The sequence below is a fragment of the Diceros bicornis genome, chromosome 14 (genome assembly GCF_020826845.1).
Source record: "Diceros bicornis minor isolate mBicDic1 chromosome 14, mDicBic1.mat.cur, whole genome shotgun sequence".
Lineage (NCBI taxonomy): Eukaryota > Metazoa > Chordata > Mammalia > Perissodactyla > Rhinocerotidae > Diceros > Diceros bicornis.
Genome location: NC_080753.1, coordinates 28,045,920 through 28,058,226, shown reverse-complemented (window position 1 = coordinate 28,058,226; position 12,307 = coordinate 28,045,920). Strand labels below are relative to the sequence as shown.

The 12,307-nt window shown below is 47.2% G+C and overlaps 1 protein-coding gene across 6 annotated transcripts in view; it reads left to right on the top strand.

Annotated features, from left to right (window-relative positions):
• Positions 1–11,065, top strand: part of C14H6orf89 (chromosome 14 C6orf89 homolog) — a 39,011-nt gene extending 27,946 nt beyond the window's left edge. For all 6 annotated transcript variants that reach the window (XM_058554473.1, XM_058554475.1, XM_058554477.1 and 3 more), the window contains 5 exons: positions 2,149–2,303; positions 2,429–2,568; positions 3,720–3,849; positions 6,703–6,826; positions 9,815–11,065. In XM_058554473.1, coding sequence (XP_058410456.1) covers positions 2,149–2,303; positions 2,429–2,568; positions 3,720–3,849; positions 6,703–6,826; positions 9,815–9,909 — 644 coding nt within the window. In that variant the 3' untranslated portion in view covers positions 9,910–11,065. The remainder of the gene's footprint in view (positions 1–2,148; positions 2,304–2,428; positions 2,569–3,719; positions 3,850–6,702; positions 6,827–9,814) is intronic.
• The last annotated feature ends 1,242 nt before the right edge of the window (positions 11,066–12,307 follow it).

The window sequence follows — 12,307 nt, the reverse complement described above, 5'->3', positions numbered from 1 at the left end:
CCTCCCCCAAAAAGATCAAAACAAAGTACAACCAGATCTTCCTCTTCCCGGTCTCTCTTTTCTGGGACACACTAGTCACCACCCAGAGTAACCGTCCTAAAGCATCAGAGGCGTTTGATGGTTCCTTGTTTTGCTCCCAGTAGAGTCACAAGCCCTAGAAGCCCTCGTCACCATCTTCCTAGGCAGCCACTACTCTCTTATCTCCCCTCCCCACCCCGGCCCCCACCTCGCCTCCTCTGTGCTCTTTTCACCACACTCTGGGGCCCTGGTAATAACTACTGCCTCTCGCTCTCAGTTTGTTCATCTGTGACAAGTAAATGATACAGCTTGCAGAAATGACTAGCACAGGGCTTGGCACTTAGCAGGTTAGTTTCCTTCCCCTTCCCTCACAAGTACTTTGGAAACTGAAATGCTATATAACTGTAACATGTTGTGATTATTTATGCTTCGTTGTATGTCCATTACCCAGAGTTCTTGTATTTTGGCAAGAATTCGTCATATTTGACCTCTAATAAGGAACATTTGAAAATATTCCAGAAGAAGAAAAAGGTGTAACTTTGCAGCCTCGGTGTGCCACTGAAACAGGTGCCACTGAAGAGTTTTCAGCTGTGCCTGGAGACTCCTGGTGAGCACCGCTCAGGATAGAGGTGCAGCAGGAGTCTTCTGGTGGGTAATCTGCCCACGGGCCCAGACAGGTGAGAAGGGTAGGTGGCAGCGGCCTCGAGGAAACATGGGTTCTATCTGCAAGAGACGGAGGGTGCTCAGGGGACGTGCTGAAATAAACATAGCCATTCCCTGATGAGGATTTCCTATGCTCCACTACTGCTGCCTTAAAAAAAGGAAAAGGAAAAGGTACTTGCTGCCGACCACAGAAAATGTGTTGTGGTTAAGAGTCAGTTTCCAAGTGTTTATTGGTTTAAAGAATTGACTTCATTTCAACCACATTTGGTTGTTTTCTTTTGTTCTAGACTCTCCTGATTTGGTTTCCATTGGGTTTTAATGAGAAACCACCTGGTGAAACATTTTGGATTCAAATTAGAGTTTATCACAAACACATAGAGAACACAGTGGGATGGTGTTAGAGAAACTGAGAAGGGGTTATGTAGAAACAGAGCCAACCTCTCAGCGAAGGACCAACCAGGGCAAGATGTCGGGAGCCGGCCAGCACTCCAGCAGGGGCTGGGTGGGATGTTTCATTTCTTTTTTTTTTTTTTTTAATATTTTTTATTTATTTATTTTTTTCCCCCCAAAGCCCCAGTAGATAGTTGCATGTCATAGTTGCACATTCTTCTAGTTGCTGTTATGTGGGACACGGTCCCAGCATGGCCGGAGAAGTGGTGCGTCGGTGCGAACCCGGGATCCGAACCCGGGCCGCCAGCAGTGGAGCGCATGTACCCAACCGCTAAGCCATGGGGCCGGCCCGGATGTTCCGTTTCTGACCAACCTGCAGTCCTTGGGGGTGGAAACCACGGATATAGTCCCTACCTCTTTCTGAGCTGTGGTAGAGCACTGTCTAATGGGCAGGTGCAATTACCTTTACTCCAGAGGTGGGCCCCTGGAAAGTCCTGTCTCTCCTCTCTGTCCCTTCTCTCTGCGCCTTTTCCTCACTTCCTTCACAGAGTCATCCTAGCCTCTACTTGTACTTGTGAACCGGGGGTCTAGGCACACACCCAGAGTGTTGGAGAAGACCCACAGTAGGCTCATCACTGATGGTGGGACCTCCCTTTTTGCCTGCCCCTCCCCCATGTGCTGCAGCTGTTTCAGACGTGGGGTCACAGGTCAGAAAACCATGAGAGAACTACATCTCCTCCCCCACGTCACTGAATGTCTTCTCCAACTGTTTGACTTGATTTGTTGATTTGACTTAGGAGATACATGTACATGTTAAAAAAGTATTTTCCATAAAGTACAGAAGAGTGTGCAGAGAAAAGTACCTCCCCTTCCCACCCCTGTCCCCTGGGCCCTCTGCTACCTCCTCAGAGGTTGCTTATTTCATATGTACCTTTTCAGAGGGCACCAGTGCTTATCACTGTTAGCTTTTAACAAGTGTTATACTGTCTTTCCTTTCTGTTTTCATTGCTGGGGCTTCCAGATTTACCCGCTGTGTTCTTCATACATCCACTCTCTCCATATCCCTTCCTCTCTCAGACTTTGACCCCTGGGGAACAAACGACTGTGAGCAGAATGAGTCGGACCCCATCCCTGCCAACTGCACTGGCTGTGCCCAGAAATTAGCCCTCAAGGTAATGCTCCTGGAAGATACCCCGAGGAGATTTGAGAGACTCCATCCGCTGGTGATTAAGGTGAGTAAGGAGCCTGATTCTCCCACTGATGGGTTACCTGTGTAATGGCTAGAAAACATCAAGCTCTGACATTTCTGATAAGTAACTCTGTGTTCTGCTTTGCTTTTGTTTTCTGCCTTGCTAAGACGGGACAGCCCCTGTTGTCTGAGGAGCTTCAGCATTTTCTCTGCCAGTACCCTGAGGTGACAGAAGGCTTCACCGAAGGGTTTTTCACCAAGTGGTGGCGCTGCTTTCCTGAACGATGGTTCCCATTTCATTACCCATGGTGAGTGTGAAGAGGGGCAGTTAGCCTGCGTGTAGAGAGGGGGCAGACCAAATGTCAGAACAGTAGGAGCTGCCACTGAGACCCTACCGTGTGGCCAGTGCTGCATGAGCACTTTACAGTACACCTGTCCAGTCAGGTGATTCTCAGGAGCTCGCTGTTGAAAACCAGTGATGAGAGAGAACGGGGGTGAGTGGAAGCAGTGTGACAAAAGGAGCACCCCCGCGGGCGGGCACCAACACTGCCTAATAGGATTGTTGTCTATTTCTAAGTATGGATTCAGCATTTGTGTTTATGCAGATTGGGTCTTTAGTGTTGAGGGCTGGAGAGAGAGCATGAAGAACAGAAAGGAAACTTCATTTCTTTTGGTGCCTTGGTGCTTGTGCCTGTTGCTCATTGGTGATGCTCATCGTAGCTCTGGGAAGTAGGAATTATCACTGTCATTTTTCAGATCAGAGAAGTGGGAATTAGGGAGGTTAAGTACCTTGCTTAAGGTCACCCAGGCAGGATTGAAACCAGATCTATCTCCCTCTTCCTTCCTGTGTCCTATAGAAGACATGGTCCATTTCTTGGGGTGAAGGTTGCTCTCTAGAAAGAAAAGGAAAGCCAGTTTCCATCTAGAACCATTCCAAAAGAGAAAGTTGCTTTTTCAGACTTTTTGTTGGATAATTTCTTGATACTTCTGCCTTTTTGTAAATTTGCCGTTTACTTGCGTGATTGAATACTCAGTTTAAGAAGCTAATCAGGCTTCGTGCCGCATACCACTCCACCTCAGAGAAGATTCACCGTTTTCACCCCTCCTCCTCCCTTCTTCCCGTCTCCCGCCTGGCCTGCTATTATTTCAGTCTCTTTTCCAAGACAGAATAAATGGATTGTTTCTTTCCTTCCTCTGGGTTGTTTTAGCTGGATTTTATAAACACTCCACCCACGTGTACAGATCATGGCGGTAGAGTTTGTGTGTGTGCGTGTACATGTTACAATTAATTGATCTGTCATGACTGTTCTTCATGGAGCTCATACATAAGATACTGTCCTGATATTTTTCCCTCTTCACCCCTGCCCACGGTTTTCCCACCCTCGCTAGCTCTCCATTAGTCATGGAGGTAGGCTGCCTTGCCAGTTTAGTTACTTTTTTCTCTTTGCTACTTTTACAGGAGAAGACCTCTGAATAGATCCCACATTTTACGTGAGCTTTTTCCTGTTTTCACCTCCCTGCCATTTCCAAAAGATGCCTCCTTGAAAAAGTGCTTTCTTCTTCAGCCGGAACCTATTGTGGGGAGTAAGGTAGGGAATCTTGAGAGGACTTGGATCTAGAATTTTGAAACCTCATTTGGGACCTGGGCTCATGTCATAATCAAGGGCTTCCCTGCATGTCAACTTAGAGGGTGAAATGAGGGGACACCCACATAATCTAAACTCTCCCTCCTGTTACTAGCCAGGAGACCTGCATTGGCCTGCCGTTTTATGAAGACATGCTTCCAGAAAGTCTAGTTACCTTGCAAATCTGTTTCCTGCACTTAACACCTGGGAGCAAGCTACTTTTCTACATTAAAGGAAATGGAATCCTAGAATTTGAAGGAACGTGGGCATGCGGTTCATCTGACTTTCCTACCTCAAAGTAGAAAGCATGCAAAATATAAATGAATAGTATGTAAATGAATCGTCCAGTTCACTCATTTTGTAAGTAAGGAACCTGAGCCCCAGAGAGATTAAATGATTTGCCCAAAGGCACAGCAGGTTAATAGAAGGACTGTCTCCTCCCGCTACTCCCAGATTGGCTTTCCCCAGAAATGAACAATTGAGAGACTTCAGGTAGAGAACTGGGAGAGCAAAAAGCACTTGGGAGCCTGGAGAGGATTTGGGACAAAAAGGTTGATAGACATGTGCCCAAGGCAGGCAGCCCAGTTTGGATAGAAACCCTTCCACCACCAACTTCTGACCTTGGTCCACGGCCACATCCCCAGAGCCCGCGTTTACCTCTCTTGGGCCTGCGGACTGGGCAGAGCTGTTCTGTGTTTGCATCTGTTTACTTTTCTCTGAATTGCTGTTTTGTTGAGCCTCATTCCTGAAGAAGGTTTTTGAGCCTGGATTGGTTTAGAAGAATTAAAAGGATGAATTTTCCTTTGTAAAAAAATTAAATTTCCCAAACTGTGATGTCTACCAATTCTGGGTTGTCTCTTCAACCTCCTGATACTATTATTTGGCTCCAATTTTGCTGAATCGTGTTAAAGGAATTTCAAAGCCTATAAAAACAATAATTTTGTCTAGAAGTAAGAACTTCTGTCTGCCAGAGCAGGGTGGAGGTGCTGGGCTCTTGCCTCAGATTTTAAAGAAGTTTATCCTGCTGTCGCTGGCTAAAACTCGGGGCCCTCGTGTGATTTCATCTTCATAATTGTGATAGAATTCTGGGCGAGGGCCATTATCTTTATCTTGGTTTTCCCACTTGAATCTGAAGTTAATTTCACCAGCCTGCTTAGCAGGGACATCAAGGAGCACAGCCAAAGGGTAAATACAAAGTTACTCAGACACCAATCAGAATCATCTTGTGGTTCTCGAGGATGTGTGGGGAAGGGGAGTGGCTCAAATAGGCAAAAATCCTGAGAGTCTGGTTTCTTAGAGCATCTGTTCCCCACCCTGGCCCAAGCTCTCCTTTCTTCACAGCCTTGTTACTCCACCCTGTTGTCCACGTCCCTGGGCCCTGACCCCTGTACAGTCACATGTCTGTGCGCCCAGAATCCAAGAGGCAGCCTTGGGATAGAAGATAAGAAGTGGGGATCCGATTGTTAAGAGGCTCTGGAGGAAGAGGTGAGGGGCTCCAAGGCCCACTTCACCTACTCCACAGTGTTGCCTAGGGCTGGCCCACTCCATCCTGTTGTCTGTTTCTTCCCATCCTGGGCATGGAGGAACATAGTCCTGCCCCCTCTCAGGCCTGTGTGAAAGAGAGATACATCCACTGGTTTTTGGTCTTCTAGGATTTTTTCAAGACTGCAGATGTCAGAAGCAGTGTTAGTACCAGTCCATCGCAGGCCAGCTCGAGACACCAGTCCTCCTCCTGTCACTACAGCAGCAGTGGAAATGGCTCTGGTGTTGCTCTGGAAACAGTCATGGCCAAGGCCTGTGGGAGCAACAGAGAAACCAGGGTTGGGGACAGGAGAGGATGGGGCCAAAACTCAAGGCTCTGGAGTGGTGAAGAGAAAACCAGACTTCTGACCCCTGCCTTATATGGGCATATATATAAAGGGTCTCTCTGAAAGGCAGGAGCTAGGAGAAGAGGAGAGGGGAGGCCCTGGGGCCTTCTCTTAGCATCTAGGTAGGAAGAGAAACCTGAGCAAGACCAGCCTTTCCCTTTATCCCTACTCCTGCCCCGCCCCAACCCCAGGGTTCACAGCTCTGCCTGGCACAAAGGTTGCACTGGATGCCTGTTGGTGGCAGTAGTATGCCTTCAGAAGTGCGTTAGGTACCTGTGCATGTGCATATCCTGGTTATCTCCTTAGTTTTCAAAATCAGAGGCCAATCTTACTGTCGTCAGTTTTAATCAGTAGCATGACATATCTCCTCACCTGGGTCCTGCCAGAAAGTGTAAACTTGAACTTACTGCTGTTCAATTCTTATCAAAACCCTGGTAGTAAGAAATAATATTCCATGGAACGTTGCCCAAAGGTTATGCAGGCTATTTCTCTAAAAAGTCTGGATCAAATCAGACCCTCCAAAGACTGCATACTTAGACCACCACATGTTGGCCTCTGCTAGACTTTTGTAAAATTGCAATTAGATATTTTGCCTTCAGCCTACTTTGAAGCTGTAGCTAGGAATAGTTGTGAATTATGAAGCTCATGCCATATCTGCGATAGGGCTGTTGTTGAGGATGTTGCCCACTAAATCACACAGTGTCTCTTTAGGAGAACCCATAGAAGAAATTTTACCCTGATCTCAGTACTGGGAGATGCTATACTTATTTTTGTCTTTTGGACATAATTGTGAATTGTGGTATTGGTTCTATTTTCCTCTTTGCTTAGGCTGCTGGGAAACTCAGAGCTATAAGTGTCAGGGCTTTTGTGTACTCATCTCCCAACTGCCCCTTGGATTTTATTTTGTTTTCTTTTCCTTCCATTTCTTCCCGCTTGCTTTTTGTTCCAGATGCACAGGATGCATGACCTGTTTACCATCGGCAGCGGCGAGGCCATGCTGCAGCTCATCCCTCCCTTCCAGTGCCGAAGACACTGCCAGTCCGTAGCGATGCCTCTGGAGCCGGGGGATATTGGTAGGTGGGGCCCGTGGAGGGCAAGGTCTGCCACAGGATCTTTTTAGTTTTTAACACAAAAAATATTCTAAGAATTAAATATGGGCTTCACCAAGGTTCAATTAAGTAGAGTCAAAATTAGCATTGTTTTATTAGCAGAGTCAATATTCATGCTTAGATGGAACACTAATGAGAAAATGTAGCAGAGAGAAATGTCTTGTTATATATGCATTTAGAATACATGTGTCCATTGGTCTTAGAAATTTCAAGTTAGGAGGATTCTGGAAAATATTTAGGGCAATCCCTTATTTTACAGATGAGGAGATTGGGACCCAGAGAGGAGAGGTGACCATCCCAAGGCCCCACCGTCAGTTAGGCAGATCATTCAGTCTTAAGCCTCTCCTTTAACAGAGTGAAGTCACGGGAGGTACCATTCCAGATTCGAGGAAACCCTTTCTCTGCCCATTTTGCTAATAAGACATTGCAAACAGTATGTGGGAGCACCAGCCACACAAGGAAATATAACCTTCCACGTGGGCCCCACAGTCAGGTCACAGCCGCACAGTCATGACTCACCCTTGGCTCCATGATTTCCCAACTGTGACTTGTTTTGTGCCTTATATTCTAAAAATCCATTCCAGAGAAACAAGTTGGAGTCAATTGCTGTCAGTAGCAATCAGTTTGACAGTAGAGTTTTTGTGGCAGAAGCAAATAAATCAGCAAGTGTCACCATTGTCCTTGTTTTTCCTGCCCCCCAAAACCTAGGGGAAGCCCGGAGTCCCTGGCTGAGCCCACTCGGGTTTTCCAATTGATTTCTTTTAGTTTTACCCATTTAGAAGACCTCAATCCCTAGAAACTTCTCACTTCATTTGGAGGTATGGTGCAGACTGTGAACCATGCCAAGCTTTAATCCAAGTTACATAACTTTTATTTCAGTTTAGAAATGAAAATATAAAAATAATGCACAAATGAAGCATTAATGATAATGAAGCACATCTGGCCTGGCGTTTGTGAAAAAGAGGATTCTTGAGTGGATATTGTTCTGAACCCGTGTTCCTGTAGTGGAGTGACCCTTCCATGAGGGATCACTACTGCACAAGTCTGTGTGGCATTTGGGGTCGGGAGTGTGCAGTTGTGCTTGAAAAAGTTTTTGTTTTATGTTCTGCAAATGCCTGACAGTTCAGACAACTGCAGAAACACTTTAGTTATCCAAATCCCAGGTTTCCAGCTCCCACAAGCATCCAGAACGCCAATTACAGAATGAGGGGAAAAGAAAAAATGGGTGACTGGCAGTGATCAAAGAGGCTTTGAGCATCAAAGCCTGGTAGGGACAGTCCAGAATAGCCTAAAATCCAGAGCGTGGTACCTGCCGTGCCGTGACTGGCCAGTTTGCCAACCAGAAGGAAAGGAGCCCTGTGGTTGGCAGTGTGCATGAAAGGCCAGCCACATGACAGGAATGTGGAGAAGGGGTGGGAGACCGAATAGAGCAAGAGGAAGAGGGCAAATCTGGGAGAAGAACAGGGGTGGGGAGGGGTGGGGAGAACAGTAGGCACCTGAAGCTGAGGCGGAAACAGAAGCTATGGCTGTAGCCACCACAGTTAAAAATGAGGACGGGCTGGGGCCGGCCCGGTGGCGCAAGCGGTTGGGTGCGCGCGCTCCGCTGCGGCGGCCCGGGGTTCGCTGGTTCGGATCCCGGGCGCGCACCAACGCACTGCTTTGGCAAGCCATGCTGTGGCGGCGTCCCATATAAAGTGGAGGAAGATGGGCACGGATGTTAGCCCAGGGCCGTCTTCCTCGGCAAAAAAAGAGGAGGATTGGCGGGTGTTAGCACAGGGCTGATCTCCTCACCAAAAAAAAAAAAAAAAAATGAGGACGGGAAAGCAGACCCTGACAGTGGAGGAGAATAATTCAGTGGTTGTAGGACAGAGGGCAGCTCCAGCACCTCAGGGACCCTTAAGAATGGCCCTGTGACAAGCAAGTCTGTGTTTTTTGACAAAATAAGCATTGTCCTGTGAAGGTTGAGGGGAAGGGGATAGGGTTACAGATCACCAGAAAACCAGTGATGGGAGGCATTTTCAAGAATGATGTAGGGGTCAGGTGTCAGAGGCTGACACTGGTGAGCCCACGCATCTGCTCGCAGTGACCTTTCTTGAGTTACCAAGTAGAGGTTAAATGCTGTTCAGTGGTCTCAGTTTAAAGATGGGTAGGGTTCATCATACCCCAGAACATTTTCCATCAGGAGATTATTGAAGTGTTAAGAGTTTTTAAGTTTACCTTCCTGCTCACTCAAATGATAGAGGCCAGTGTTTCCTAAACAATTCTTCAGATTGTTCATGACCCGGGGGGTGGGAACAGGAGCCTCTTGGAAAGGCCCTTGGCAAATAGGGCTCCTTGGGTCAGCTGACTTTGGGAAATGCCTGTCTGGTCAATACACAGTGCACATTCTTGTATAAAAGGCTCCGAAAAGCCTTGGAGGAACCTAGTGTTTCTCAAACTTACTTGACCATGGAACCCATTTTCCTTGGACTGTCTTATGGGATGCTGCTGTTTACAGAATACGGTTAGGAAATGCTGGTTTCAGTTAATCTGGATGTTCTGTAATGAGACCATATTATAGATAACCTCAGGAGAATTATATAGGCAGTCCCACTGCCCCTCAGAACTCATCCTGTCTTCTTGATAAAGATGAGGTCAGTCTGAGAATTGATGCCCAATGCCAGCCTTATCTAGAGCATCCTGCCTTTGTAAACCTGTGGAATTGTGATTCACAGTTACCCAGATGAGGGGTGGTGGTGAAGTGCTCTGGTTCACAGTGGCTCCTTTTGATGTCACGTTACAGAGAGGAGTGATAATAACTGGGAGTATTTATGCCAGGAAGAGCTAAAAGACCTTCAGAGCAAGATTTGCCTCTGACTCTGTGGGCGTGCCCTGAGGGCGGCTGCGGCCCACCTGCCTTGCTTGCCCAGTCCCTGACATTCATGTGCTTTCCTGTTGCTGTTTCCCTTCAAGGCTATGCCGGTGCCACCCACTGGAAGGTCTACATTATAGCCAGAGGGGCCCAGCCTTTGGTCATCTGCGATGGAACCACCCTGTCAGAACTATAGGAAACAGAACTGTATAGAGGAACAGATTTGAGAGCTGAAGTCGAGATTGAAAGGGGAGAAATAAAAACAAAAACAATGAAACCATTTTCCAGGGGTTGGTTACTTAGTTACCTGCCCTATGCATGTGTGTGAGCCAGCTATGTGCTGGAGGCAGTGGCCAGAGCCCAGCCCTCCTGACTTTTCCAGCCCAGCTGCTTGGCCAGGACTTTGCCAATACCCGTCTGTCAGAGACTGGGCTCTTCCAGGCCTTTTGGCACCTCAGCCTTGAGGCTGCCCCTCAGGCAGGGAGCAGGATTGGTGCCTGCCCTCACTTGCATGGCCTGATCCCCTCTGCTGGCCCCTGGCCACAGAGAGGCAGTCAGCATGGCCTGACTTCAGAGCCATCCTTTACCAGGTGGGCCTGCTTGTCCTGTCTTCCTGGCCACACCACGCTGTACTTTTTTGGAAAGCAATGGCTGATTAAAGAAGTCGTTGCAGTTTCCCAAGCAGAACAGAATCTAGAACCAGTAAAAAAAGATGGGATAACCTCAAATTGCACTCAAGAAGTGCACTTCTTTCCCGGAGTCCAGGCTCTTGGACTCTCAGTGATGCTAGATTGGAGTCTGATTATAATTGAAATGGTAATTCCTACGGTCCTACGTTTCTCCATTTTATCAGATTCGTATGCCTCCCCCAACTCCCCTCCCTTCTCCCTTGCTGGTCTGGATGGTTTCTCAGAAGTCAGGCTCCTGGTCCCCCTCCCTTGGCTAGGCCAGAGCCCTTTCCTGCTGAGGCAGCACTGCTCCTGTCAACTGCGTTGCTTTTCCCAAGTGTCCTCAGAGGGAATGAGTTAGAGTGCTGGCTGGGCAGAGGGTGCCTCCCTGGGTTTGATCTTTAGGCTCCGACTTTCTGCAGGAAAGATGTTTTACAGATGTGTCAAGCTGATGTTGTAATGTAGTCGGGGAAGGAACTTCAGACCCGAAGTGTTTGCCAGCTGGGTGTGCAGCTCTGTGATCCTCTGTCTTAAAATGAGTTCTCTCTTTGTACTGCGAAACAAGGTGAGGTATTTTTATTTTTTGTAATAATATAAAGCTGTGTTCTTTTGATTGGATGATTCAGTATGTTCAGTATTTTCCCCAAGTCCTTTTAGTATGTATTAATCAAATAGTGTAAATGAGGACACTCTTTTCTTGTTTCCTTTTTTTCCTTTATTACTCCTTTATCAACACTGTTAAATATCTGGCCTCTGGTCATGCCATCACCACCATGAAGAAAAAACAGACTCCACTATGGTTCTGAATTGCAGAAACCAAATGGATGCAGGAGGTGTTTATGTCAGAGCTATGGCCCAGAGGCAGACAGTGGTGCGGGAAGATGGTGTGACTCCTTGGGGGTCCTCTTCATCCTTGGAGGCACCCCTGCGCCTTGTCCCCAGGCCCTCTCTCTGCACATCTCATGAGCAGCAGTGGGGATCATCGGGTGCTCGAACTGCAGCAGTGGGGATCATCGGGTGCTCGAACTGCCCGTTCGTGGGCTTGTAAAGGCCAAGGAGGGTTCACAGAGCTCAGGGTGGAAACGCTCAGCCTCCTCCGCGGGCTCGAATGAAACTAGGATGAACTGTACCTGAGGGAATTTCTCCTTAAAAGAATCAGCGGAAAAACAAAACTTTTTGTACGTGTAAAAGTCATGCTTGCTAAGCAGTTATGATTTAAGAGGTTTTAAATCACAGAGATCATTTCAAGGCCAGCTTTGTGCAAGCTTTTAGAGCCTTTGCAGTGTCCTTATCCATGCTGCACATGGGAAAGGATTCTATGTAAACAAGTTCTTTAGAGGCGTCTCGGAGTTTTCTTCAGTGAGGCCCTTTGGGTTAAGAAGAGAGAGGGTTCCTTAGAAGCAAAGCAACTGTTTTAATGATTAAGATTTTATGAATTACTCTGTGTTTTTTACCCATTTCACTCCTGCTCTTCATACCTTAAATGTTCATAAAATACCCATTTCACCTCAAAACTTTGAAAACAAAGAAGCCCTTGCACATGTTGGTGTTCTGAGGCATCCGCTGGGAAGTCCCCTAAGCCCCTGACCTGTCTGCAATTCAACAACGAGTGGTATGGCGGTAGATAAGCGGAGACTTCTGTGTGTATACTACCCATTTTTCTTAAAGTCTATCCAGTTCAGAATTGAATATAGATTTATGTTAGGGGAGGAATTCTCCAAAGAGCGTTTTCTGCTCTTAATTACTGGGTATGTAAGAAGTAATTTGCCTTCTTCTCAAGGTAATTCTGGTAAGCAGAATCTACAACTGACCAGTCCTACATGAATGGCTTGGGGTTGCCAGCCAGTCCCTTTCTAGTTATCCAAGGCTTTGAGTGAGGGTGCTGTGGGATTTCCCCTGCTCACTTAGCTCTCAGGTCCTCCATGG